At 34.7% G+C, this 27,227-nt stretch overlaps 1 protein-coding gene across 3 annotated transcripts in view; it reads left to right on the top strand.

Moving 5' to 3' along the window:
- LOC580653 (sorting nexin-4) overlaps positions 1-26,650 on the top strand; it is a 29,177-nt gene extending 2,527 nt beyond the window's left edge. Inside the window, exons 1-13 of one of the 3 annotated variants that reach the window (XM_031000389.1) lie at positions 3,526-3,843; positions 7,052-7,164; positions 8,066-8,086; positions 10,193-10,337; positions 12,707-12,907; positions 13,396-13,451; positions 14,447-14,519; positions 15,281-15,408; positions 17,470-17,559; positions 18,131-18,224; positions 20,211-20,365; positions 20,802-20,916; positions 21,410-26,650. In XM_031000389.1, the coding sequence (XP_030856249.1) occupies positions 3,745-3,843; positions 7,052-7,164; positions 8,066-8,086; positions 10,193-10,337; positions 12,707-12,907; positions 13,396-13,451; positions 14,447-14,519; positions 15,281-15,408; positions 17,470-17,559; positions 18,131-18,224; positions 20,211-20,365; positions 20,802-20,916; positions 21,410-21,457 (1,338 nt within the window). In that variant the 5' untranslated portion in view covers positions 3,526-3,744 and the 3' untranslated portion in view covers positions 21,458-26,650. Of the gene's footprint in view, positions 1-3,525; positions 3,844-7,051; positions 7,165-8,065; positions 8,087-10,192; positions 10,338-12,706; positions 12,908-13,395; positions 13,452-14,446; positions 14,520-15,280; positions 15,409-17,469; positions 17,560-18,130; positions 18,225-20,210; positions 20,366-20,801; positions 20,917-21,409 lie in introns of those variants that run through there. The other 2 variants (XM_031000388.1, XM_031000390.1) reach the window with 2 other exon arrangements.
- Positions 26,651-27,227: the final 577 nt, after the last annotated feature.

Below are 27,227 nucleotides of genomic sequence, written 5' to 3'. Positions count from 1 at the left end.
TGTCACTTAATACTTCACAAAGGCAGTTCACAAGTGTGATGGTAGAACTAAAATTGCAAACAAGTTAATTAATCAATTTAGCACTGGGTCCCTCAGATGTGATACCATTAAATGGAATATTATAAAGGAAAGAATTATTTTAAAGCATATCTGCTACACCTGATACATATTTTCTCCAAATCAAAATTTCCACATTAAAATAGGTCTTTCCTTTGCATTTTATTGAATGGAGTCACATTTTGAGAAAGTGCATTAGGGCCTATGTAGAGATGTGGCAGGAACATCCAAAGCAGATTTAGAAAACAGGTGTTAGTGATCTACCTATAAATCACTGTAGATAATATGATGCCATTGAGATAATTAAAAGCAACTAAAGCCTTGACTATTTGTTCATCTTAAGGACTGTTTGTTTGTACTTTGTATTCGATCTTTCAAACTTATTTCTCCATGCCACAATTTTGAGATTGATCATGAAAGGGACATTAGTGTAGGTAGAAAATCTTGTTTCAAGAACTTACAACTTATTCTAGAGATACAGTCGCAAAATGAAAAATAAGTTTTTTAAATACCGGTAGATTGATTTTTGGAAAAGTACTATCACTCTACATATAATGGGCAAAATACATACATGTACATACAACAGCTATGGAAGTTTTGAAAGACACCTTAATAATATGCAGCCTGGAAAGATGTGAATATTAATGAAAAAAAACAACATATTGCGAATGAATGAATAAAAGAAATCAAAACATACAAAATAAAATTGAACCAATATTGATTTTCAAGTGTACTTGACATGAAATTTCTTAACAGTGCAATGCACCTTCATTTGATGTTACTGTTATTATCACATTACTTTACTTTTGTTGATGTATTGTAGATATTATTTTGTTTCTGTATATTCCTGTATTTTGTTAAAGGTACTAAATGTATGTCCCATTTACAGGCCAAAATATGAAAAGGTTAAATTGTAAAGGCACTTGAAAAATAATACTAATTTAGAACTTTCCTCTAAACAAAAGGGCTCACTCAATAGTGATTGACAGTTAAGTCTAGAAAGTAAACAGGCTTCCTTGCTTAATTTGAATACTAGGACACTGCTAACGTTTAATTTTCACAGATAGGACATACATGTACGTGATACTATTCATAATTCCTGCAAAGTTCCATAGAATTTGATGTTTGCTGCAAAAGGAATACACTACCTTTGATTGAAGTACCCGGTAGACAATGATTAAAATAGACATTGCATGTCAAATGAAAGCTCATGATCTTAAGAAAGTGAAACGTGTCATACATGTATGTCTTCTCTAAAAATACATATTTTACAACAATCAGACATTTAACATTGAATCTTCGCATCTCCCCCCCCCCCCATAAACGAGACCGAAACCCTACAAATCGGGCGGCTTTGATGATATGTAAATGATTGAAGCAATGCCACCTTCGGATTCACACAATGCCGTATCAACACACGCTAGACGATCGATAGCAGCAATATCATCATCAATTTTAATGATTAATTATCAAGAAAATGAGTGAAATTAGGCCAGACAGTACCGGTAACTTGGATCTGCAGTTTCCATCGTCTCAATCCAGTGACGATGATATTGAATAACTCTTTTTTTAGGATTTACCCCCTAATCTCTATGGTACTATTAATTTTGAAAGTGACAAAATCATGGCATGTACACCTACATGTATGTGTAGATGTCTTGTATGAATTCTATCTATTTCAGTTGTGTGAGTAATGCATTACTCACAGTTGGTTTTCTCTACTTATTGAAATACCGTTATAGAGTTTTTTAGTTGTTTTGTCAGGCTGGCTCATAACAAATGACTAGAAATATATTTCCATCAGATCAACATAACATATTAAAAGGAGTGCCTGCACTGTTAGGCTGTAGGCCTATAATTTTGCACAGGTATGAGACAAATTTGAAAATTCTTGTCTGCCAAAAGGTGTCCAAACTAATCTGTTTGAAACTGGTTTGTTTGAAATACATCTAGATGTATAGACCTGTCTTTTGTATGACTTCTGGTTGTCATTTTGACTTACAGTTCACTCTAATACATAGATCTCCCTTGATCTTTTGTTATACCCAAACGTGTATTTAAAAAAGGTACTGGTATACATATGTATATAGCAAATTTTGATAGTTTAAAGGACCACTATACTAGAAAACAATGCCTAATCGGTGACCATTGGTCCCCCACGATCCTCTTTTTCTTACATGTATGTTGATTGAAAGCTGAGTTGATGAGATAGCCACCTGTCAGTGACCTTCCTGGGTGGTCTAATCCCTCCTAGCCAAACTAGTACAGATGGGCTTTAAAAAATAAAGTGTTAAACCTGAAAATTAGAAAGAGTCACTTGCATTCTTTTCTGTGCAAAGATATCTTCTTTATATTGTTGTCACTTGTCATAGATTGTTAATGAGCTAAAAATTGTTCAAAATTCCATTGACAAGGAAAAAATATTTTAATGATCTTATTCTAGAGTTTGAAATTGCATTTTCATTCTTGCCTCTCAAGTACACAAAATCTAATTGAAATTTGAAAACTTCATTTTTTTTCCTGACAGAATAACTGATGTATTGTGGCTAGTTTTGACAAACATCTTTTGCAAGCTCTTACGCCCTTTTGAAAAACTTGTTCAGTCATCTGTTATAACAAAGGTATGAATACAACAAGCTAGACTTTGCTATGTAATAAGTTCAAAGCCACAGCGATTGTAACCTCTTTAGAGTCTTAGTGGAAGGTGCTACATGTAATTGGGTATACTTTTCTCTCTTTTTGATATGCACTGTACAACATGCTGTAAAAAACAATCATTCATAATGTGTACAGATATGCTCGCCGTCAATTTTGTTTCTTTGATTAATTTATCTGAAATTATTGAGCTTGAATATAGTCACATATATTAGAAAAGAACAATAAACATCTAATGAAAAAGGTCTTAGAGTTCTCTAGAATTGAAATCTTGAAAAGGTATAGAATGAAATGAAAACATCAGGGTGTACAGTGACCGAGGAGTTATACTTGTAGGCTGAATTACTTTATAATAACTCCTTGATGTGCATGACAGGGTTTCTTCTCTTACATTTGTAAAGCTTTTCTTTGGTGTAATTGCCTTCCTCAGGCATTTTATAATAGGCAAGATCAAACCATTGAGACTTTCTGTATCATTTTGCTTGAGGTGGAAAGGACCATGATTTCATTGAATGCCACTGGCGCATTTCAGGTCAGAGAGAGAGAGAAAGAGAGAGAGAGAGAGAGATGGGGGGGGGGATGAGTGGGAGAGATTACAGCTTAGAGTATGAGCAGGGAAATGAAGTAGAATTTGTGAGAAAAAGCACTGATGATACAGTTGTATGTGGTGTGTGTATGTGTATGGGTGAGAGAGGTTGGGAGAGAGAGGTTGAGAGAGACAGAGAGATAGATAGAGAGACAGAGAGAGAGACAGAGAGAGAAAGATAGAGAGAGGTTGGGAGAGGCTTAGATGAGGAGCGGGTTGGGGGAAAAGAGATGAAGCGAGCAAATTATGGGTGTGAGTCACAGTTGATATTATGCATACATTGCTCTCTCTATCTCTCCACATCGTTGGTTTCCACCCTCATCCTGTGATCTGAACACAATCACACGCTAGGCTGGATTAATTCAGAAGCAATTAAGGCCAATTTGTCCAACTCCTTAGCTGTATTATCCCATTTTGGAGCTCCCTGTTGTCATTTTGCCGGACATATGGTGGACATTCAGAAAGGTTATAGTAGGATTGGACGCTTGTCTAGTGGGCGTGCTTCAAAGATGCTTCGAGAAATCAAGGCACCAAAATTGGTGATGGTGAGTATGTCAGGTTATCATACTGTTAGGGTGCAGCCGATCATGTTGAGTACAAGGCGTATGTACAAGGCGTATGTACAGTGTACATGTTCGGATAGAAGTTGATTTGTGAACATTAATTCTGAATGCAATGCACACTCCATTATTTATGTTCATACGATGTGCAGTACTGCTACAGTTTCTGATGATGGTGAGAGTGTAGCAACAGGTGGCTCATGTAAAGTCTTTTCTTGCTTTCCAGTTTCCAGCAAGCTGCATGAATATTTCCTTCTTGTCACTTACTTATTCCACTGATCAGAATGTAATCACAAATACATGACCAAAATGCAGATGTGTATGTATTATGAAATCAAAGCAGAATCTGATTTATGAAATCAGATAATTTTGTGTATGTTGGTGACTTGAGACATTTTGAAATGCTGTATTTTCACATTCACAAACCTTTTAATAGTGTGTAAGACAGTACAGTGTACATGTAGAATTTGAGGAGTGCCTCTTCTTTTTTCTCCTTCTAAGATGTTTAGCCATAGTGCCTTTGAAATGATCATTGTAGAACACTATACATTCCTCATTATTTATGCTTTGACTTGTATTTTCTCTTAAAGTTCATTCAGATATAACACACCAAACCACACCATTTTTGAATGATGATGTACAGTGTAAGGTGTGATGCGATTCACATTTCTCTATCTTATATTACACAGAGAGAGATCAGTGAATATTTGCAGGTCCTTTGTCATGTGCAGTTGGACTGTTGGGTCTATTTTGCAGCTATATACCACGACATATCTGAAAAAAATATTTATTCTCCTTCTCCATCATCCATATCTGTGATTATGTGTAAATGTCATATCTCTCGTGTATTTCTCTCTTATATTTTCTCTCTTATATTTTCTCTCTTTTTCATTCTTAACTTTTTGATTGTCTTTTGATGTTGCTTGTTTTATACCATCTTCATTTTGCTTTCTCTTGCTCTCTCTCCATCACCTCCCTATCTCGCTTAGAGTCCCATCTCTCTCTCCCCCTCTCTCTCTCTCCCCTCTCTCTCTCGCTCTCTCTCTCCCCCTCTCTCTCTTCCACCCCTCTATATCTGTCTTTCTGTCTGTCTCTCTATCTTCTCTGTTTCTGTCTCTCACCCACTTTGTCACTCCCACTCTCTCCCTCGACCATTCCCAGCATGCACTCTTCTGACTCTATCATTTTCCAATAACCTTTATCATAATGTGCTTCATACTACATGTAGCTTGTTACCAAACCTATAGAGGAAATGTCAAGAAGGGAAACTGCCCTGGATACAATCATGATTATTGCCCAGGGTGGATTAGATTCATTATAAGAGTCCATGATAATCTCCTTGAGATGGGAAATTTTTCTGATTACTATTTTGATTATTGGCTCAGGTGGTACGTGTATGGCTTCATTAGCATGTTCATAAACACACACAGGGGCTTGGGCAAAAATCGCCCCCCAAATGCCAAAAAGAGCCTCCGAAAGTCATAAAAAGAACCACTGGAGTAAGGCATATTTTAATGTGACTGATAGAAAGAAAAACGACAACGATATATATGTACACCTGTAGTAGTCTAGTAGACTATTTTTCATACAATGTGCAATTAATTACTTGCTAGTGAATTTCATTCAGAATTGTTATATTCCAGATGGTGATGATGATGATGATGTTGATGATGATGATGATGATGATGATGATGATGATGATGGTGGTGGTGGTGGTGGTGGTGGTGGTGGTGGTGGTGGTGGTGGTGGTGGTGGTGGTGGTGATGATGATGATGATGATGATGATGATGATGATGATGATGATGATGATGATGATGATGATGATGATGATAGTATTTTACATTGGCATGTGTCATGTATAGCTATCTACTGAAGATATTGACAATGGGAGAAATGAATTTGAATAACTGATGATGATGATGATGATAAATATATTACCTTCATCACTATTTTCATCATTATGATGGTCATTGTGATGCTGTGAATAATTACAATGAGAATAATTGCAATAAACATACAAAATAAATAATGATCATGATTTACACTTTGTACCAAATAAGACTGTGATAGTGAACTGTGAACTCTATTTTATTTTTAATACAAAGTGAGCTAATAATCCTGCCATTTTTTTGTTTGATATTTCAAGGCAAATTCAGCCCTATCTTCAGGATACCTGCTCTAGAGTATCTAACAAATTATATCTATCTATCTATCTCTAATGAATTATGTCTTATCAAACCAAAGTACATGTATCAGATTACACCCATACAGGTATGCACAATCATCGAGAATAATGAATAATGCACCAGATTACCATCATCATTCCTCAGTATCTCTCTAATACCTGGTGCATATATTCGCTTTTGTCTACATGAATCACAAGTATGATTTGTTTGTATCGTCAGGCATAAGTCGGGAGCTTTCTGGCTCTGAATGTTCTCTTATTTAATTACACTTGCAGCACCTGTAGATCTACATTGGTGAACTTCAATGATAAAAATCATTAAAAAAATTGTAATATGTTACTGAGTATTAAAAAGGTAAGGTAATTACATCTTCTTTAGAAGGTTTTTACTTCCTGATAATGACTCACACATGTATTTAATTGCTCTTATAATTGAGAGTACCAGTAGTTGTTAAAATTGAATAGGCAAGGCAGGAAAGGTTATTTGGTTTGTCCATTATTTTAAGTGGTTAGTTTATCAACTGATTGTTTGGTGCACTTGTGTAGTGGATATGAAACTACTCAATAGTTAATAATAGGCTGCAAAGAGATTTGCTCTTTTATGGGATATCAATTTCAATCTTACGTTCTTCTATTAGACCTGTATTTTGAGGCAAAATAGTTCAAAGTAATTTTGAATTGCTAATTGACTTAAAAAATAAAATAATTGATAACTGAATTAATAATCACATCCATGTAGGAACTGCAAAATATATACAACGTAAGGAAAAAAATATAACAAATTTATAGTCTGGAGCATGCATTCAGTGTGAGTTTCATTTCATTCTGTGTGATTGAATTTTGTTACAAATCAAAGAATACTTTTGAAAAGATGCACTAGGAAGGCTAATGATGAGTGTTGCATTGCCCCTTTCCAGGTTTCCCTCCTGAAGATTATATTCATTTCCGTTAATAATCTGTCACTGTGTAATCTGTCACCATGTTTTCTTTTCCATTTCATTCTTTTAGGATGGGAGTCTTTTGGAGGTGGTTGAGATCAATGTGACTGAGCAAGAGAAAAGAACAGGCAACGCTGCCATGGGAATCAAGGATGTCTATACAGTCTACCTGGTGGAAACATGGTAAGTCTAAGGTCTTCAAAGGAACTTTCTCATTGACTACCTTATTGATCACTATTCCTCTCAAGTTGTTTCATTTTCAATATTATTGTCCATCCAAATTTATTTTTGAAATACCGATGTCAACATTTAATGTTTCCAACTCTTTGAGGATCTTCTATAATGATCGATCTTCTTATTTTTGTTAATACTCATTGATCATAATGATGTGAGCAATTACTGTAGGAAACAACTGAAAAGAAATAACTGGATTAGCTATGTAGCTACTCAAATACTGTTTCAATTTTAGCAACAAACACCAAACATTGAGGTCAAGATATGCATTCTCAGGAGATTTATGAAGTTTGCTTAACACAACCTTTAGGTTTCTTTACAATATTTTGATTTGATTTGATATGGCCATTATCTCTTTTAGAAGATACTAATTTACCCTGATGCTAGCGTGAATTACATTAATTCTAATTCTTAAAAAATTCTTTTGTAACAAAGCGCCAGGCATACACTTATTATGCATGCACTTAGTATAATTGAATAAATGCATACACTTATTATGCATGCACTTAGTATAATGGAATAAATGCTATGTTTTTATGAAAATGATCATAACTTTATTGTTTTAGCTTACTGTAGATCCTTGTGGAATTCAAGCAAATAGTAGGAGAAATTACTCCATTATTTACAAATTTCATTGAGAATAGAATCTTGTTGCATTTGTTGTTGTTGAAACACCCAATTTATTCACTTTTTGTGATAATTTCAACTTGAATTATTTATATTTCTATGTGACAATCACAAGTACTGATGCACAAGAGTGGATAAATGTCAGTTCTACTCTTTTCAAGATTTATCTTAGAATTATATAAGTATATGGAGTAAATCTTTTTAATGTTAATTTCTTTTTGAGGGGCCGTATGCAATTTGAAAGGTATGTTCAATTGAACTATTCTTCAAAATATTTACACTGTCAAACTCTGATCCTTCAAAGCAAATTCTAATAATTCATGAATCTACATGAAAAAAATCTATTATCTGTGTTTCTCATTCGTCTTAATGACAAAAGTCATCTTATTTTCTCATACCAAGTTGAATACTATGCAATGCGATAACCACTCATCAGAATGTTATTTTCAGTATTTATTAACAAAATTAAAACTTCCAGAAATATGCTGTAACATGGCTGCTCCACCTATATCAGCAATTTCTTCAATACATGTAAAAAATTAACATAGAAACATTTAGATTTGATTTTGAATTCATCTTAAAAAATTAGAATGTTAAAAATTACATCCTTTGAGACTTGTAGAAACATTATAAATGTTTTTCCTAAGAGTTTTTCTGATATCCATAATCCTGCATACAGTGCCTGGGAAATTATAGATTATTTTTTCTGCATTTTCAGCCATTTATTGACTTGACATTCTTTTGAATAACTGTCTAGACATTTCTTCTCAGCAATGAAAAGAAAGATATCAAGCACTAAAGATCACCCTTTACAATCCTTTCCCCTACTGCCACATGCTGTGCAATCACTTCTATTCTAAAGAATTTGAAAACATCCTTTTACATATTCTAATTACAAGATTTTGTTCTTTGAAATTGAATCTACATCTTTAAACATTCCTGCAACTTCTCTGGCTGTAATATTTATTACTTCTTTTCACCTAAAATTTGGCAAACAACCCTTAGTCACAAGTCTACATGTACCTGTATTCTAGTTACAAATATGAGGGAGTTTTACAGTTGGCTTGATTTTGAATCAAAAATGTATTTAGGAAAAGAAAGTCTATCTTTAAAATCTCAAAATTTCACTCGTTTCATGATGAATTGTTCCCTTCTTGAAATGTGCAAAAATCCTTTTAGATATTTCATTTAACATATTCAAAGATTTTTAAAATTTTGCAAATGAATTCTTAATGTATTTTTCAATACCTTTTAACGCTGTGAATGCCACTTATAACATACCTCTTCTTTCAATCTATAACTGTGCAATCAAGCTACAAATATGAGGAATTTGTTTTGTTGAAATTAATTCAATTTGGAAAAGAAATGTTCAGGTATATCTATTCTTGTTGACTAAAAGGTGAATCATACTACTGAAGGTGTGCGCTTTGCTAAATTTGTGATGAGTGATGATGATCATGACTAATGCTTTGTCATACCTTAGACCTGGCTGCCTAATGTACATACATGTACTCACATTGATAACATACCTCAAGCAGAATATATCATTGGTTGAGAGCCAGAAGGGTGTCAACTCAATTGAACTCATAAACTTTAACACATACTTAACACCCTTCTGGCTCAAAACAGATAAAATTTACGATTACTTGTACGTAGTACATAATTGTATTTTGTTCATTTTGATTGTTTTATATGTTATCTTCAAAGCTCAAAGATATATATAGACATATATTGAACTGATATATTTAGATGCATAATCTGCATGGAGTTAAACAGTATGCTGGTTAGGAAGTGGGGGGGGGGGGATGACTTATGATGAGGATATTGTTTTTCAAGTTTCATCGACCCCTTTGGGGGAAAAAATGATACCATAATGGATTATTTTTAGATTCCCCAGATATTATTTTTTACAAATTCCATGTTTTAAATTCCATGTTCTTGCTTGACAGATTAACTAGGGAAAGTGATACATGTATCTCATTGAACAATCCTGAAATCTGAGTATAGAGACTCCTGTAGTGATACATACATGTACCTGTACTTCAAAGGAATTTTACATCACATTATCAATATTATTATTCTTATTATGTCATTATTTTATTATTATTCTTGTTGTTGTTATTATTATTAGTATTATCATTATCATTATCGTTATCATCATCATCGCCCTCATCATCATCGCCCTCATCATGGCCATCATCACCATCATCATCATCATCGTCTTCATAATCATCATCATCATTTTTATAATAATTATTATTGTTGTTGTATAACTAATATTTGTTGTAGTAGTAGTTTTTGCTGTTAATATCATTCTTATTAATCTTGTTGTTTCTGATCCTCATTACAGTAGAGTAAAGGACAATTCTAACATCGCCAAGCTCACAATGGACTCTTCTTCTCTTTGGAGGAGATACAGTGAGTTTGAGCTCCTGAGGAACTATCTCGTCGTCACATTCCCTCATGTTGTGTTGCCTCCCCTACCAGAGAAGAGGGTAAGCTGTCAATCTTCTTTGAAAACACATACATGTACATGTATGTAGGCCTATGCTCAGCCTGTGGTAGGTTTAGGGATGGGGGGGGGGGGGGGGTGAGGCACGACTGGCCTATATCCTCTTTTCATACCCAATATGGTATAACCTAACCCTTAGGAAAGATATGTTGAAACCAGTAAGGTTCTATTGAGGAGGATGCTTGAGACAAGAAGTGATGGGAGGGAGTATCATCATGGCGATCAAGTCAGTACCCCTACCCCTTCGTAAGAGGGAAAATCCTGACTTAAATAACTGATGACCACAATGATGTTGAAGTTATAGCTTGAATACACAGTACACACATTACAAAAATAGCCTCCTAAATATGTTCTTGTGCACCATATCATTTTGTACATCCAAAGGGCAACTTAGAAAGAAAAAAAGAGTTGATGCTCATTTAAATGCTTGAATACCAGCAAAAATTTAATTTGATTGGCGGTATTTGTTAAGTGTAATAAAGATAAATGATATGAAATGTATGAATTATATTTACCTTGACAAGATTACCCATGAAAGGCTTGAAAGCTAACAATTTGCTTATTTCAAATGAATTACAAATTCATACGGTATTGGAAAGCATACATGTATATGTAGAAACTAGGGACAGAGGGAATGTCATCTCCCTTTGTCTCGATTGATAACTTGAAATGTGACTCTTGAATCTTGATGTGTTTTCTTGCCAAGAAATGATCCATCCATGGCCACCCCACATCCTTGCAAGGTCTTCTTTTATCACTCAGTTCTTGTCTCAATGTGAGGAGCATTGAAACCCACTGTTTCAGACAAGGGTTGGCATCAAAGGGTGTGACAAGACAGTATTGGAGAGAAAGTATGAATTACATTCTGGATAGGACTGTACTTGAAGCATGATTATGCAAGAAGTACACGCTCAAATGTCATGGCATAATGATAAGCCTTTATAGCTGCATACATGTAGCTTGCCTTTAGAGCTGTATGTTAAGGTTAATCCACTGTACATACTGAAGCATCAGCTCTTTAGTTAAGATCTTTTGGAAATGTTGCATACTGATATTAAAGGAACCAATCATCTCTAAAAAATTGCTCTGAATTTATTAGTTCCATGTTGGTTTTGAAAATATAAGTTTCAAATATCACTTCTGTCAAGAGAACTTGCAAGTTTAGATACACTCTAAATGAAGATAAAATCACCTCATGAGTAGGCCGTTTTAAAAGTACCTGTATGCAGTATGCACACATAATAATGCAATCCAATTTCAATTAGGGTTTTGCGCGAGGGGTTTTAAATTATTATTCATTGTCTAAATTGCTTGTAACTGTTCATCCATAGAATGTGAAATTAACTTTTAGGGTTGCATTTATACTCTCTTTCCACCAATTATTTATGCAGGTGATAGGTCTCTTTTAGGCTTGTAGGAGTTGAACTGCATCCCTAAGTTCCAGCATCTACCAAAGATGTACATGTACATTGAATAAATTTGATCAATATTTATCACTTTTGCATTATTGCAGTAATGCAGTCTGCTCTTTTATGACCCCAGGAAGAAGCATGTGAATTAGAATAATTTCACATGTGATGTGTAAACCATACATGTATGGGTGAAATCTTGATCTGGATAGATAGTAGTGAATGTTGTAAATGGGGGATGACCAAAATGAAGAAAAAAAGCTTTGTGGATGTCATCACCCTTATACAGTAGTATGTTGTATACAAACCCAACCTACTGATGCACATCTATAATTTGAGAGGAGAATGATTAATATTAGGCCTAATTAATATCAGAAAGTTTAGGTGGCCTTTCAAATTGGCATAAGCTTATAGTAAAGTTTGCTTCTTCTTACTACTAAGAGAAAAAAATCCCAAGTGAAAGGCATGCTCAATTGCTCATGACCTTCTAGTACAAATACAAACTAGATAATACATGTACATTGTATGAGTCAGAGAACAACTTAGACAAAAATTATGCTAATTGATGGATTTATGCTTCTTTAAATATTTAAAGGGACAATTTACAAACAAAATATTCATCTGGTATGTACATGTCCTGCTTAATTTCTAAGTCATTGTAGTTACTGCGTAATGTGTACCTACTAACCTACTACCAAGTGAAAATATACTGTTTATGTAAATTAGTTTTGTTTTTATACCATATGGCAGAAAATAATGGTATCACAGCACTTTAGTATAAGACTGAGGATACGTACACAAAGAAAAGGTTTTTACTGTTTTTTTATATCTTATAAGTAACTGATTGAATTTCTACAGTTCCATAGATGATATGATGTTGTGCAGTGAAGACAATATAACAAGGAAATTAATTTGCCATGGTAACCCCTCTGATCCTCCACAGATGATGGCAATGTGGCAGCAGCTGGCCACTGTGGATAACTTTGATGCTGACTTCGTGGAGCGTCGTCGTGTTGCTCTAGAGGGGTTTCTGCAGAGAGTGGCTGCCCACCCATTGCTATGTCAGGATGAGCTGTTCCATGGTTTCCTGCAGGATGCAGAGGGCTGGAAGGAGAGGGTCCATTCCACTGGCTTCCAAATCAAGGTACAGTAAGAAGGGGCTTAGTGATGGGTATTCTCTAATTGTGCATCTGATTTCAGTCGGATTAAAGATAATCTTGAGTTCTTGTCACCAGTAAAAAAAAAATTAAAAAAAATTCTAAAAGAATCCAACACAATCATCACCAAGCATCTGTCAAATGATTTTGAATGAAAATGTGTGATTGCTGTGTAATATTAAAGCAAGTTAACAATGCATTGCTGGGCTATCTCCAGACCGTCTACCTCTAACATTGCCCTAAGTGTACATATTCATGTTTGCAATATTCATGGTTTTCAGCAAGTTTTCACAATTTGTGTATATTGGGCTAACCAAAACTATACCATAGCTTATGATAATTACAACACTGATGACAACTATTTGCAATGACTTTTCAAAGTGGAGCTTCACTGTAAGTACTCATACTTGTAATGAATTTATACATCCTGAGATTATTAGTTTTCTGCATTTATTTTCTTTCTTTTGTTTAACAGCAAGATTCACGCCTCAAAAGCCTGAGTGCCTCATTCCGACTCAAGAAGCCAAACAGGTAATAAAACCAATATGCCATCCATCATACGTGACAGTATTGTTCCCTACTAGTACTACATTTGCCCAAAGAGTGAGCCAGTCCAATTAGACATATAGTATTAAATATACTGAACTTCATTCCCAAAATGACCTCAAGAACTTTATGTGGGAAAGGTATTGAATATTAATACTGTGATGCCATGTACTGATCCAAGAAAATGTATTGAATCACAAAGGATCCAATCTCACTTCATCTTCTGAATTTTAGTGAATATAACAAAGGAGTAAAATACTAAGATAGTGAGATGTTCATGGTAAAAGTCCAAAAGGAAGGAAGGAAGAAACAGTGGATTGGTAGTTTAAATGTGATTTCACAGGAAAAGGAAATTCTTCAAACATTTTCTTGTACAGTATCTGTTTTGTCCCTTTAATTTTTTTTTTTTTACACTGTCACAAGAAGTTCAATATGGAGGCCATATCCGATTTTTGTTCTACCTTCTTCTTATGGACGTTTTCTCCATTGCTTGATTTTATGTGCTCAGTCTCTTGAATCACCAAACTCTATGATAATTTGACATTTAATACTTTACTGAGATTAGGAGAGAAAGGATGTAGGACAGACAAAGAAATGAAAGAAATTATAGTTGACCTTTATTACCCCAATGAACGATTGCTCTATGCCAAGTCCATTAATAAATGGAGATGATCTTATCTTTGGCCTTCAAAAGCATTTAAATGTTATTTCCAGCTTCCCTTTTTTGTTGTTCTAACAATTTATATATGACAAAATGCATTCTGGTGTAATAAGCAAAAGAGAGGTATAATTATGCAATTTTGTTGCATATTACCATTTAACCATATTGCCTTGTTCTATTCTCTATTTTGGTTATCACTCTCACATTAGACTATTTTATTGTATATTATATTAATTATTGTTTGTATATAATGATGAGGATCTACATTTACAAATAATAGTTTTGTAATGATGTGTCACTTGCAATGCTTAATTTTCAGACAATTTGAAGAACTCAAGAACTATGCCACTGAACTGCAGAACAATGTCACATCGATACTGAAAATTAGATCTGTAAGTATATAATAATTATATGTACATGAACCTACCCCCTAGAATGTCACCCCTAGAAAACTTACCCTTGGGGAATATTACCCCTCACCCACTAAAAAAGGCTACCCTTCCCCCAAGACAGATACTTATGTACAACAACTACCTCCTCCCTCCCTTTCCTGGCACAAAACCCTTTTAGGCCAGGATATAGTCATGCTTACCGGTATATAATTAACTCTTATAATAAAATCACCAGAAATTATATGACTTAGAATGTGAAATTTTGTAAAAATTGGCATAATGCAGAATTGTATTGTGTTTCTAAAGGATAGTGTTGGCAATTTAAAAATCAGAGTAAGAAGTGGCATTTGTAGGGAAACAAGGATGAATACACCAGTTTACCGTGGTTAGGGGCGCCATTTTAATTGGCGAGTAAACAAGGATTTATGCGTAAATTAAGATTGCGCCCATGCAAATTATGATGACATCACTGCCTGCGCGCTGCGTTGTGCGCGCACATCATCATTTGCATAGGCGCAATCTTAATTTACGCATAAATACCACTGACCTCAGGTCATTGGCTTTGTTTCAAAGGCAATGACCCGAGGTCAGCCTGTCTGCGCATGCGCACCGATGTAACCATAAACTGGTGTGTTCTGATATTTGTGACAATTTGGAGATATCAAGTAAAATTATCATTGGAAGAAATTGAGTTTTAAATGCTTCAAATGAATATGCATATCTATTAATATTCATTGCTATATTTGCAATCCCTTATCCAGAGACTATCAGACAGACTATATGGACTACATAAGATCCATGGTAACTATGGGCGTGTCTTCAGTGAGTGGAGTGGTATCGAACAAGAGATGGGAGATGGCCTACAGAGTGCTGGACATCATATGGATGTGTAAGTAGTAACATAATAGAATGGTCCTACTCAGGAATACTCTCTAAATAAATGTATGGACCCTAGTACTGTCACATATAGATCTCCAAGGACTGGTGAGTATCCAATCAACAGCAAAATCTTCTAGTAACTTGCTTTTGATTGGCTGATAGGGAGAAGAAAAAAAAATCACTGGATTACAACATAGGATCTCATCTGTTTGGAGCTATAAGGGCATTAACCCTATTTTAACTGGGCTATTTCAGACCAGGTTTTTACTGGGGGGGGGGGGGGGTCAATTTGACCCCCCCTTAAGATCTCGGCCGTTTGACGACCGATCGCCGCGAAAATTTACATACATGTCAAGTGAAGTGTATAGAATACTATGGTAATTTCAATTTTTTGAAAAATTCACTCATTTACATATTTATGGTAATTTATGCAAATAAGGTCATAAAATTCACATTTTTGCCCATAAATCATACATTATTGCTATTTGAGCATTCTTTTTCACTACATATATTTGTTAGACCATTTGGAATAATAATACAACATAAAAAATTAGAAAAGCCAGGTTATTCCTTGTGTTATCTCTTGTTTTGATAATTTCTTATGTATTTCATTGTTTTTTCAACTAATGTATTTTATTGTTTTTGTTGTTTTATTTCATTTATTACTACAATTCAACTATTTTGACCCCAAAACAAACAACCAAACTTTAAACAAGACTAAATAACCAATGTTTTATCTCTTTTTAGGAAAAATGACATTTCCATATGTTTTGTACACAAATCACAAAAATTAGCGATTTTCGGGCTGACATGCAACAACAAAATGTCACGTGACTCCGTAACTATACGTCCGATTTTCGAAAAAATTGTTTTAAAAGATGCGTAAGACTTGAAAGAAAAAAGTCATGAAAGGAAAATTTTATATCTGCCGCGGTTTCGGAGTAGTCGCGAAATTTCTACAGGGGGGGGTCAAATTGACCCCCCCCAGTTAACGTAGGGTTAACCCTTACTGTACTGGGCTATTTTGAGCACCTCGTGACTGGGGGGGGGGGGGGCCTGGGAGGCCCCCCCCCCTATGATCTCGGCCGTCGAAAGTCCGATGAACGCGAAAATTTGCATGTTTGTAGATATTTACGTAAGGAACAAGATGGTATAATTATCTTTTTCCTAATATGCAATTTTTGTCGTTATAGCCTAATTAATTATGCAAAATGCTAATTTTATGCATTTTACAGAAAAATCTTCATATTTGTCTGTAGACTTGCGAAGAATGTTGAAAATGTATTGAATAAATGTTTCCTTCATCTCAAATTTATGAGGTTACATTATTTTTATGATATTTGAAAATGCATAGGTTAATTTGCATAAATTATGATTACGCATTCATGAATATCAAATCTAGAAATATACAGGGAACTAGAATCATTACATTACTCTGTAATTGAGTTAACTCCCTTTTGGCTCCAAACAGACGAAGTAACATAGTTTATTTTAATCTTGATACGTTGTGTGATATTGGCTGATGAAAAAAGACTCTCTTTATTATTCTACTGGTACATTGTTACAGTCAGTAGGTCAGTAAGGGAGCTTTCGATGATGCATCCAGTACTCAAAATGCCTGGTTGTGAAAAATTATGATTTCATTGCATAGAGGTACTTGTAGAATCATATCATTAAGACATGGAGCTGGTAAAGTACCTTTAATGACCTTGGTTAGCCTAACTAATATCAAAATTGTCCATTCAGATATTTCAAAGGACAACTTTAATTTACCCATATCACCAACAATTATGCCTTTTGCGTCGAGACACATTTTTCTGTACATGCTACTACACTATTCATTTTGATAAGCAACTCAATTGGATGTAGGAGTGGCCAGTCTTGGAAGGCCTAGTTTGTGTGCACCTGTCATGAGTAATTCATTTGTTATTCTGCCAAAGAAATTCAGCTCAATGATCTTCACCCCTCCCCCGAAGGTCTGATTGATAAGGTGATAGGTAGCTATGAGTTGTGCTCTTAGCAAATAATCATCTTTTTAATAACTGTTATTTTGTTTGTAATTATGTTTCAGGTACAAAGATTATATCGATGACTATATGGCTGAAGAGGAGCAGATAGCCGACCAACTCAAAGAATACATCTATTTTGCTGACTCACTAAAGTAAGCACCTGTTTCAGCTAAGATATTTAACATTTAAGGTGACACAAAACTATTCCCAGTTTTCAATCAATGGATAAATAGCAGATGAAAAGTGATGCATTTATGCACCAAAAACAAGAAAACGCAGAGTTTAACATTTAAAAAAAGGTTAATATTATATATGATTATCTTTCATGCTGTATTTTGTATACCAAATATTCATGTGCTAAATGAGATATAAAATTCAAGGTTTTACAAAAGGAGACAATATTTGACTTACCAGTAGTTGTACACTGTGCAATTTCTTTTGGCATGGTGTATTAATGTATCATTTTATTTCTCAAAATTAACTGGCATTTGTTTGAGGTTGAACCCCTGAAAATCCATTATCATTGATACATTATCATTTATTTCACATGAAGAAAAACTTTGCTGCTTCGTATTATTTTCAAAGGACCTACTGCTTACAATGGTCTTCATCATTCACTTTCAAAACCTCACAATTTTGACCCTCATCAATTATTTGTGATAACCCAATTCAATGTTTATCATCAATTTGTTTACTCTTTTGTCTTGTTTGTTCTGTTTTCAGGGCAGTGTGTAGGAAACAAGAGATTATGCAGTTTGAGCTGGAGAGATGTGAGGATTTGTTGAGCTCCAAGAAGCTACAGAAAGACCAACTAACTGTAAGAATTAGAAGCACAAAGCTTGCTGTGATATGTACAGTACTTGAGAGAGAGAGAGATAGAGAGAGAGATAGAGAGAGAGTGGGGAAGGGGAAGGGAAGTGGAGGGGAGAGGGAGCAAAACCTAGAGTATGGTAGACAAACATTTTAGAGGAACATATGGAGAGAGAGAGATTTAACAAATTACTGAAAAAGATGAGAAGATGAACAAAGCACTACAGATGACAAACAAAAACAACGACAAAACAACGAATACAGAGATATAGAGGGGCATATCAAAGCAGGAAAGACCAGACAGACAGACAGACACATGTACAAAAGAAGTGGAGACTAGGAGAGAAAACAGACTCACAATGAGTTATTATGTTTGGAGAAAGAGAAAAAAAAGAAGTTATGTTTGTATTTTCACATTGTTAAGGCCAGCATTTATGAAGGGAACTTCATCCCCCAACACCAAACTGTATCAATAAATCGTATGGTTTGTGTGCAAGCTCTTCAAAATTCTACATCCCTAATAAACTACTGAACAAAAAACAACAAAAAGAAGACCTTAGACGGATGTCAAAAGTGATATGAAGGAGCAAATTGAATCTTCCTCTCTCATCCACAAGTAGAACTCCTAGATGGATGTCCACATGAGCATAGTTAGATACATCCATGTTGATTGCCAAGTAAGTGTCATCTTTGATGTCCCGGCCGCCCCCAAGGGAAATTTAGAATAAATGCTTGCTGAGAGGAAGGAAGGCATGGGCAAGATCAAAAAGGGTCAATTCAAAGTCTTTGTTTGCCATCTGCGCAGCTAAACTCTACCCTTGGGCATTCAACAATAGACCCCTCCCAAATTAAGGAAAACGTCCATCATTTTTTAAATAATTGAAAACAGAAGAAGCTTGTTTCTGAAAAATTAGTTTTGCATTGAATTATTCAACACTATTCATAGATAACCGGACAATACTACTGAGTGCCAACAGAAAATAAACACTATCGTAATAGTGGTGATGCCTGATATCATTGGTATACATTTTGATTGTACACCTGCTAAAATATGGTTAATTAGCCCCCCCCCCCCCCCCCCTTTAAATATCCCAAGCTAATAGCCGTTTGGGTGTTGCTTTTTTCCAAAAGATATTAACATTTTCTTCTTTCTTGTGATGCCTGCAATTACTTTATATGCCTTGTTCATGCATGATAAAGTAAACCACCTAAAGAAAATGCTGGGATGAAATGAAATGATGTGAGCATTGTGCAGTTCACATTTTCTGTCATGTAGCACATAGATAAATACATACATACACTAAATGGTCTTTGTTGCACTTGTTATTGATTAACAGACTATTTTAGAGTTTGCAATGCAGATTTTGTTTACAGCATCCGTCTGCCATGTTTCAAGGAAGCGAAAAGAAAAGAAATTCATCACTGTCAGTAGAGGATAAGTAGAGGATGTGCAGATTGAAACAATCCTTGAAAGACTCTTCACTGCTGGGCTTGTTGACATGAAATGGTGGTTAAAACTGTGCATGCTCTCCTTGTAGAATAATCTAATTTCCTAGACTCAGTTTGGCAAGACTCTTTACAGATGGTAAACATTGCTAAAAGTAGAGGGGAAAATGGTGATGCATTGTCATTGGCCAGATATATGAAACACAGGGGTAGTAATGATATCCTGAGCCCATAGATCTTAAAGCCTGTAGTGGAATTAATTTTCAATGTTAAACTTGTGTGACTTTATTCTTACATACATAGCTTATTAACCACTATTTTATATAAGCTGTGATGTCTTTTTTGCCTAAAGAAATATGTTACTGTCAGATCTGTCCATTGTGAGTTTGAATTGTTTGAACCATGTTAAGCTTGCCCGCTTGTCAAAGAATTTTCAGTATTGTGCCCCCTCTTCCACACATGGCCAAAAAGTCATGAATCTGCCACTGATTAAAAGGGCTTATTACATTAGAAAAGTTAATTCTTTCTTCAATTTTGTGCTAAACAGGGGAAAGCACCTCAGAAGGTGTTTTCATTCCGAGGGATGACCTCAAAGCTGTTTGGTCAAGAGAATGCCGAGACCAAAGAGTCTAAGGCCAATCTCATCTCTGACCAGATCACAGATGCTGAAGATGCTGTAGAGAGATCCAAGCAAAATATACTGTAAGTACTTGAGTTTATTGGCCCATGTTCTTGAGAGTGAGCAAAGTTATGGATGTTAAGCACATTGAAATGTGTTATATAATGTGCTATATAAATGTACCATATTATTATTATTATTCTTATTATTATTATATATGGGGACAAAATGATTGGGGAATAAAGAAGGAACAATTTATGCATTCAGATTCTCCGGCAAGAAAGGCATTCATGGTATGGAAAGGGTTAATTTTCTAGTTTCTAGTTTCAGTTTTACTACTGTTCCGATTTTCAGATTTGCCTATAAATGGGTACACTTCTATGTTAGCCCATTGACTATGGGAACTGGTTGCTCCCTGTATTAAGTCTATGGGAATAAAATCATTCAGAAGTCAACAGGTGAGAGGAGTATTGTAACCTTCATTTCTCTCTCTCTCTCTCTCTCCCATTTCATCATCAGAGACTTCACTGATAATGCATTGAAAGAGGTGGATAGATTCAAGAGACAGAAGAGTCGAGATTTGAAGGAGATCTTCATCAGCTATGCTGTACTACAGATCAAGATGGCTAAGAGGGTAAGATCAGTCAAGTTTACACAAGTTTGATGATGAAATTTAGTTCTGGTTGTACAAGCTGTGTCCGTATTTTGTTCCATATCGGTGAAAACAGTGATGCTGAACTAGTTGGGTCATGAAGACCAGATTTTATGTTGAATTGAGCAAATGAATGCTTGTATGTTAGTTGAATCTTGTAGTGGTCATTCAGAATATTTGCTGAGGCCAGTCACAGAATCATATTACTGTAATGTACCCCTCTTTACTCTTTTTAGAAATAATCTGACCCTTCTAATATGTTAATGTTGATATTGATCATACCATCATCATCATCATCATCAACTTCAGGTGGCGCTGTAAAGCGCTGCTGTGGTCTTCACGAGAGCACGCCATCCAACTCTTTCACCTGCCATTTGTGTTGCACCTTTCATTCCTTGTCCAGACACTTTCTTGATATCATCAGTCCATCTCTCTAATTTGTTATAATTAATCTGTATTTCCCCTTATCATCCAGGGCATCACAGTATGGACAAACACCAAAGAATGCTTCGACAAGATGTAACTACTCACATTTCACCAACCACCCTATATCCTGAAGGCATTATTGATCCTTAAAGATGTGACTACTAGCCCTTTTACAACCCCCTCAACTTTGGTAGTGTTATCAAGTTTGATGTCAAAAAAAGCCATTCTACAACCACCTGAAACAAGTATTGTCAAAATGGATTCTTCAGTTAGATGTGACTACAATCACTTCTAGCAACAAACCTCTGTTTGCATCATCAGAATTGATCCTCCTTTAAAGATGTAATTACAGTCAAACCTGTCTTAGTGGCCACCTGTATATAAAAGGCCACCTGTCTATAGTGGTCATTTTGTGTGGCCTTAATAGACAGGTTTGACTTGACTAGTCCCTTTACAACCAATTTTATTATATGTTCAAGTAATCATCAAATAAACAACAACTATTAGCCCTGCTACAACCAAGTGAGATGCTTGCATTGAAAAATGTGTGTATTATCCTTCTTTAACAATTATCAATCTGTCAGAGCTGTCAAAGCGCAAGGTGAATGCATCAACAAGACTTTACATCTTCCCCATTTACAAACACTTTTAGAATGATATCGTGAATCTTGAAAAGATATATTGAAGGATACATAAGGAGCACATAAATTTGGGGACTATCACGATGTTTCCCCATTCAAAACAACTTCCATTCTGGATATTTAGGAGTGTTAAGCAGAAGACAATCATCATTAAACACAGGAGATATTCGGGCATTTGCTAAGTCCAGAGCATTGCTTCAACTTTGATCTGGTATTCTGTGCTTTTGTACAAAGCCTCTATTAAAGGTCTGTATTAGCTCACATTGAAACCCACGGCCACCCTAGAGTTTAATACAGGTCTACGGTTGAGATGAACAAGGGAAGTTAGAATGTGGTCCTTTAGTGAACATGACTGCAGTCCTTGTGTAGGGTTTATTGGATTCAGGAGTTCATACTGGAATTGAATTGGGATGATAAAAGCCCATGTATTTAAAGCTGTATCATATCAAGGAAACTGTGTTGTTGTTTAGTGATGAATAGTTGGTTCTACATACCGATGTAGAGTCAATACATTACATGAAAGTACACATTTCGTGACATATGGAAAGTACAAATTAAGCTGTATGAATAACAAGAGATGGGTCTTACTAAAAGTGAGAGGAAAAGTGACTGAATGACAGATTTGAAGAAAGAAAAGAAAGAAAGAACATAATTGCAAAGATATTGATGTAAGATTATTATGCTATGTACCGTACTTGTTTATTGAACCAATTGATGCCCCTGTTTGAAGTGGACAAAATTTACAAAAAAAATGTGTTTTGCAATGTTTGATGTTCCATAATGGCCAAATGTAAAATCTATTGGTGGATATATATGCTATCAGTTTCAACAAATATGAAAAAAGAGAGTATTTCAGACATGATACATAGATGAATGATGCAATTGCATAGTTAAATCAAAAATAAATATAGGATTGTATAAAGAAAGAAACTTACAGAATGCATACCATCATTTGCAAATGACTTGTGCAAGTGGCGATCATGAAACACATCCTTTGATATTGATGTTTGTGATGTTGGTGGCAATAAATCTTTGGAATTGAACATTATTTCATACCTATCTGTTACCAATGAAAATGTATGCAAAGCAACTCAATGCAAAGTGATCAAATGTTTTTATAAAAGTCATATGTTAGTGTATTGACTTGTAATCTTCTGTGTGAAAAAGTGTATTGTGCCATATTCAAAACTTATAAAAGCTCTCAAGGCATTTGTGTCAAATTGATATGAATTGCAACTTTCATTTTCTGGGCCAGTGATTTGTAAGCTCTTTTCAAACTTTTCTCCCTTTTTTCAAAACCTTCCTTTTTGGAAGGAAAATACTCCTGCAATGTGGTAAGAAACACGTAATCTGTTATTTATCAAGAATTAAGATATGGTAATTTAAAATCCAGATTGATCTGTTTCAGGTTAATTACTTGTGCATTCCATATTATCTTTTAGCATGTAATTACCAAGGGGCCTTACAGTTTGGGTGATGCTGTACTTTTGTATTCAGTTGTTTATAAAAGAGATTGTCATCACTAGGATGGCTAGTCAAATTTTAAGTTTGACCAAAATTATTGTAATTTATTTAATTTAAACCAGTGTGGTAATGGTATGAGGTTGAGCAGCCACATGTTCAAGAAAATGAAATATTTATTAAAATGAAATAGTTTAGATGATAATACTGATTATGATTCTGTTGAGAAAGTGTGTAATATTTGTAACCCTTTCTCAGGATACAAGCATAAAGAAATATGTTGTTAAAAAATAATAATAAACATCCATGTGAAGAATAGAGTAATGCAAATTCGCCATGTGTTCTGTGACATGGGAAAGGTCATCAGATTTGACCTTTGGCCAATCAAAGGAATTCAGTGGAAAGGCCTTTTGTTACATATGCTGGGCAAAAATATTGGGTGATTTTGGCCAGTTTAAGGTCCCTATACTTGGCTGGCCATGCACACACTTATCACATGTTCTTGTCACTAGCTAGCTTATAAATTCTATGTACAATGTTCCACATTAATTTGTTGTACATGATTGTCCTAGTAGATATTGTTTGTTACAAACAAAAAACATCACAAACTCTTTCTTCAATACTCAAAAAAATTGTCAGCTTTGGGTCACCCAACAATTAGAAATTCCAACTTTGGCCATTAGTTTTGTGAGTGCTGCGGGTCAGGCAATTTTTTTGTGGCACCCTAAACAGACTTGACTTTTTACCAGGTACTAATTTTATGATTCACTATTGTATATATTTTGATATGATCATTATATAATTATTACATTAGAGAGATTGGTAGATTAGTTTCCACCTTGATCTCTTATGCCCAGCACACTCACTACACAATCCTCCTGCGACCCAAATTTCAAAGAAATGGCAATATTAGATATGGATATCTAAGCAGACATCTTCCCGATTTAGGTTCTGAATGATGATAAAAGTACTAACCACCAGAATTTTAAGCATTTAAGCCTCGATCCTAGTCAGAATTAAAGCTAAAGATCGAGGCTTCAAATTGTAGACAATCACACTATACTGATCTGATTTCACTACGATTCTGAGCCAGTTTGGTTTTTCTTACCCAAAAGAAGCTTGAAATCCCTTAGATTTTAGATTTTATGAAGCATATGATGATTCAGATCCACGATCATTAAGATTTTTAAAGTTTAAATATTTATATGAAATGCTATTGCATATTCTTTCAAAATCGGATCGTAGTCAGGTCATAGAGTATGCAGTGGGCTTTTCTTTACTGTTTTTCTTACTTGCAAGTTGCAACATGTCGTAACGAGAAAATCTCATGCACCATTTCTGTTTACCGGTAAGCACAAAGTGGATTATATTTTTGCAAGAGTTTATGCAGAAAAAGTTATATTGGATATGTTTTGAAAGTTGGTGTTGATTGCCTTTAAATATCTCAGTTCTAGTTTCTTATTAATATACTTTGTTTCCTATTACATGTTTTATGTTTCATTTTGTTAGATTAGTTCATTCACTATTCAACATGGAAAGAGAGATAGAATCGAGATAGGAATATAGAATAGAGATAGGGATATAGATAGATAGGGAATAGAGAGAGAGAGGGAGGGAGAGAGAGAGAGAGAGAGAGAGAGAGAGAGAGAGAGAGAGAGAGAGAGAGAGAGGAGGAGGAGGAGGGAATAGTAAAAAGACTCACTTCTCAGTTATCATTAAACTACAATTTTTGGGGCATTCCTTAATATTGTTAAAGGCTTATTTTCCCCTTCTCCTTTCATTTTTTCTGTACATGTTTGAAATCATAAAGTGCCTGTGTAATTAAGTGCATATTTTATGTGTAAATTTTCTGTATTGATTACAATGGATATGTCACACTTCACAATATCATTTATATGCTATTATTTTTTTTCAATTTTTACCACATATCCCGTTTGCAAGCTTTGTTGACACTGTTTTGTTAACATTATGTGGTGACATATTTTGATAGTATATTTAGGTTATTTTTAGATGGAACATTGTTTATTCAAGTTGCATTCTCATGTCAAATGAGTCTCAGATTGTTTATGAAACACAATCAATATTTACTGTTTAATTGATTTTAGTGTGCCTCAAATTTATGTTTTGTATTAATGTGATATTTTGGGGAAATTGTGCTAGTGCTGTTACGACAAATTGAATTGGTTGCAAAATATTTCACGTTGGGTCAACTTCTTTTCGTTGAACCTGATAGAATTCCATACTGAAACAGATATTTTTATATGATTGGCTAATTTTTTTGGGATGAACTTCTTCTTCTTCTTCTTCTTCCAGTAAAGTACAGACCGCCGTTGGCGTATTATCGTACTTGTGCTTGTCGAGTGCCCAGATGAATAGTGCAAGTAAAAAAAATCTCACTACAAGTTGATACTATGTACGGCTAAAAAACAGGAGAGGCTTAACAAAGTCTCATTTGTTGCACCCCCTGCGTGAAGATCCCTAAGGAGGTGCTGTTGACTATACTCGGGGGGGGGGGGGGGGGGGGGGAGGGAGTTCCTTTAATGGTATTAGTTAATACCTAACGTTAGTTTTTTTCTATTTACCTTTTCTAATCTTGATATTTTGAAGGGCATTCAGATTCTTGAACACAAATATTCCTCCCCTCATAAAGTGGTAACATTAATGTGCAACCATTTAGCAAAGTCTTCAATTAAATCAAACTGAAAGTCAAAAATCAAATCAAATATTGCTAAAAGCAAGTAGCAAATAATGTAAGCTAATACTGTGTACAAAATTCTTTTAAATCAGTAGGCTATATGTGCCACAATTACTGACTATTATTGTCTTTAATTGGTAGCATATTATCATGGCATTTCAATTAATTTGAACATCACAATGCCATGCAAAATCTGTCATAATGTTTGAGTGAAATCTTTTGCTCAATCAATGCTCTATTCCTAACACAAATTTAAGAGAACTTTTGTTTTATTTAAAAGATGTTTTTATGCTTTGATGATTGGGTAAAGTATCAAGGCCATTTGTAGCTCTTAAACAAACAAAAAACAAAGAAACTATGTGTACATTTAGAGATATAGTGATTTCATTTATACAGCCTATTATTCCGGAGATTTGTTTCTTTTGCTTGGAGTAACCTGTATGTCTATGTGCGTAAATTTAAATAAAATGCCACACCTGGTGCAATACCTTGAGACGATGTCTGAAAAAGTGTCTGATTTCATTTTCTTTTGTTGAATATAATTTTTGTCAAGTTTATTTTACGTTTTTAAGGGTGGTATGCAGCAATGGTCATAAAAATTACTTGTAAACTTGAATATCATCCCTTACATTTACTCTTAATTGCTAAACTGAACAACATCAGTCATCAACAAACAAAATGAAATTAGAAAATAACAATTTCAAACAAACAGAAAATCCCATCCAAATATAAATAGGTAGCCTACAGTTTGAAATAGAAACAGATAAACATTTAAATTTGAACTATATATATATATATATATATATATATATATATATATACATGATATGTCACCCAGCCATTTGAACTGGTAGAATCCCAGGGAAATAAGACAGAGAGAGAGAGAGAGAGAGAGAGAGAAAGAGAGAGAATCACTGTAATGAAGGAAAGTGGAGGGATGCAGCCCCCTTCCGGCCTAGCTACCCCCCCCCCCCTCCACCGCTATATACTTCCGTACTTGCGCGCCCTTCTATATTCGTTTGTAAAGGAACATATTTGAATATTGGAATATATATATCAGCAGTTTTGTG

This window comes from Strongylocentrotus purpuratus, unplaced genomic scaffold (assembly GCF_000002235.5).
Source record: "Strongylocentrotus purpuratus isolate Spur 01 unplaced genomic scaffold, Spur_5.0 spur5_scaffold_6, whole genome shotgun sequence".
NCBI lineage: Eukaryota > Metazoa > Echinodermata > Echinoidea > Camarodonta > Strongylocentrotidae > Strongylocentrotus > Strongylocentrotus purpuratus.
Note: the sequence above shows the minus strand (reverse complement) of the source record. Positions and strands in the feature narration are given on the sequence as shown.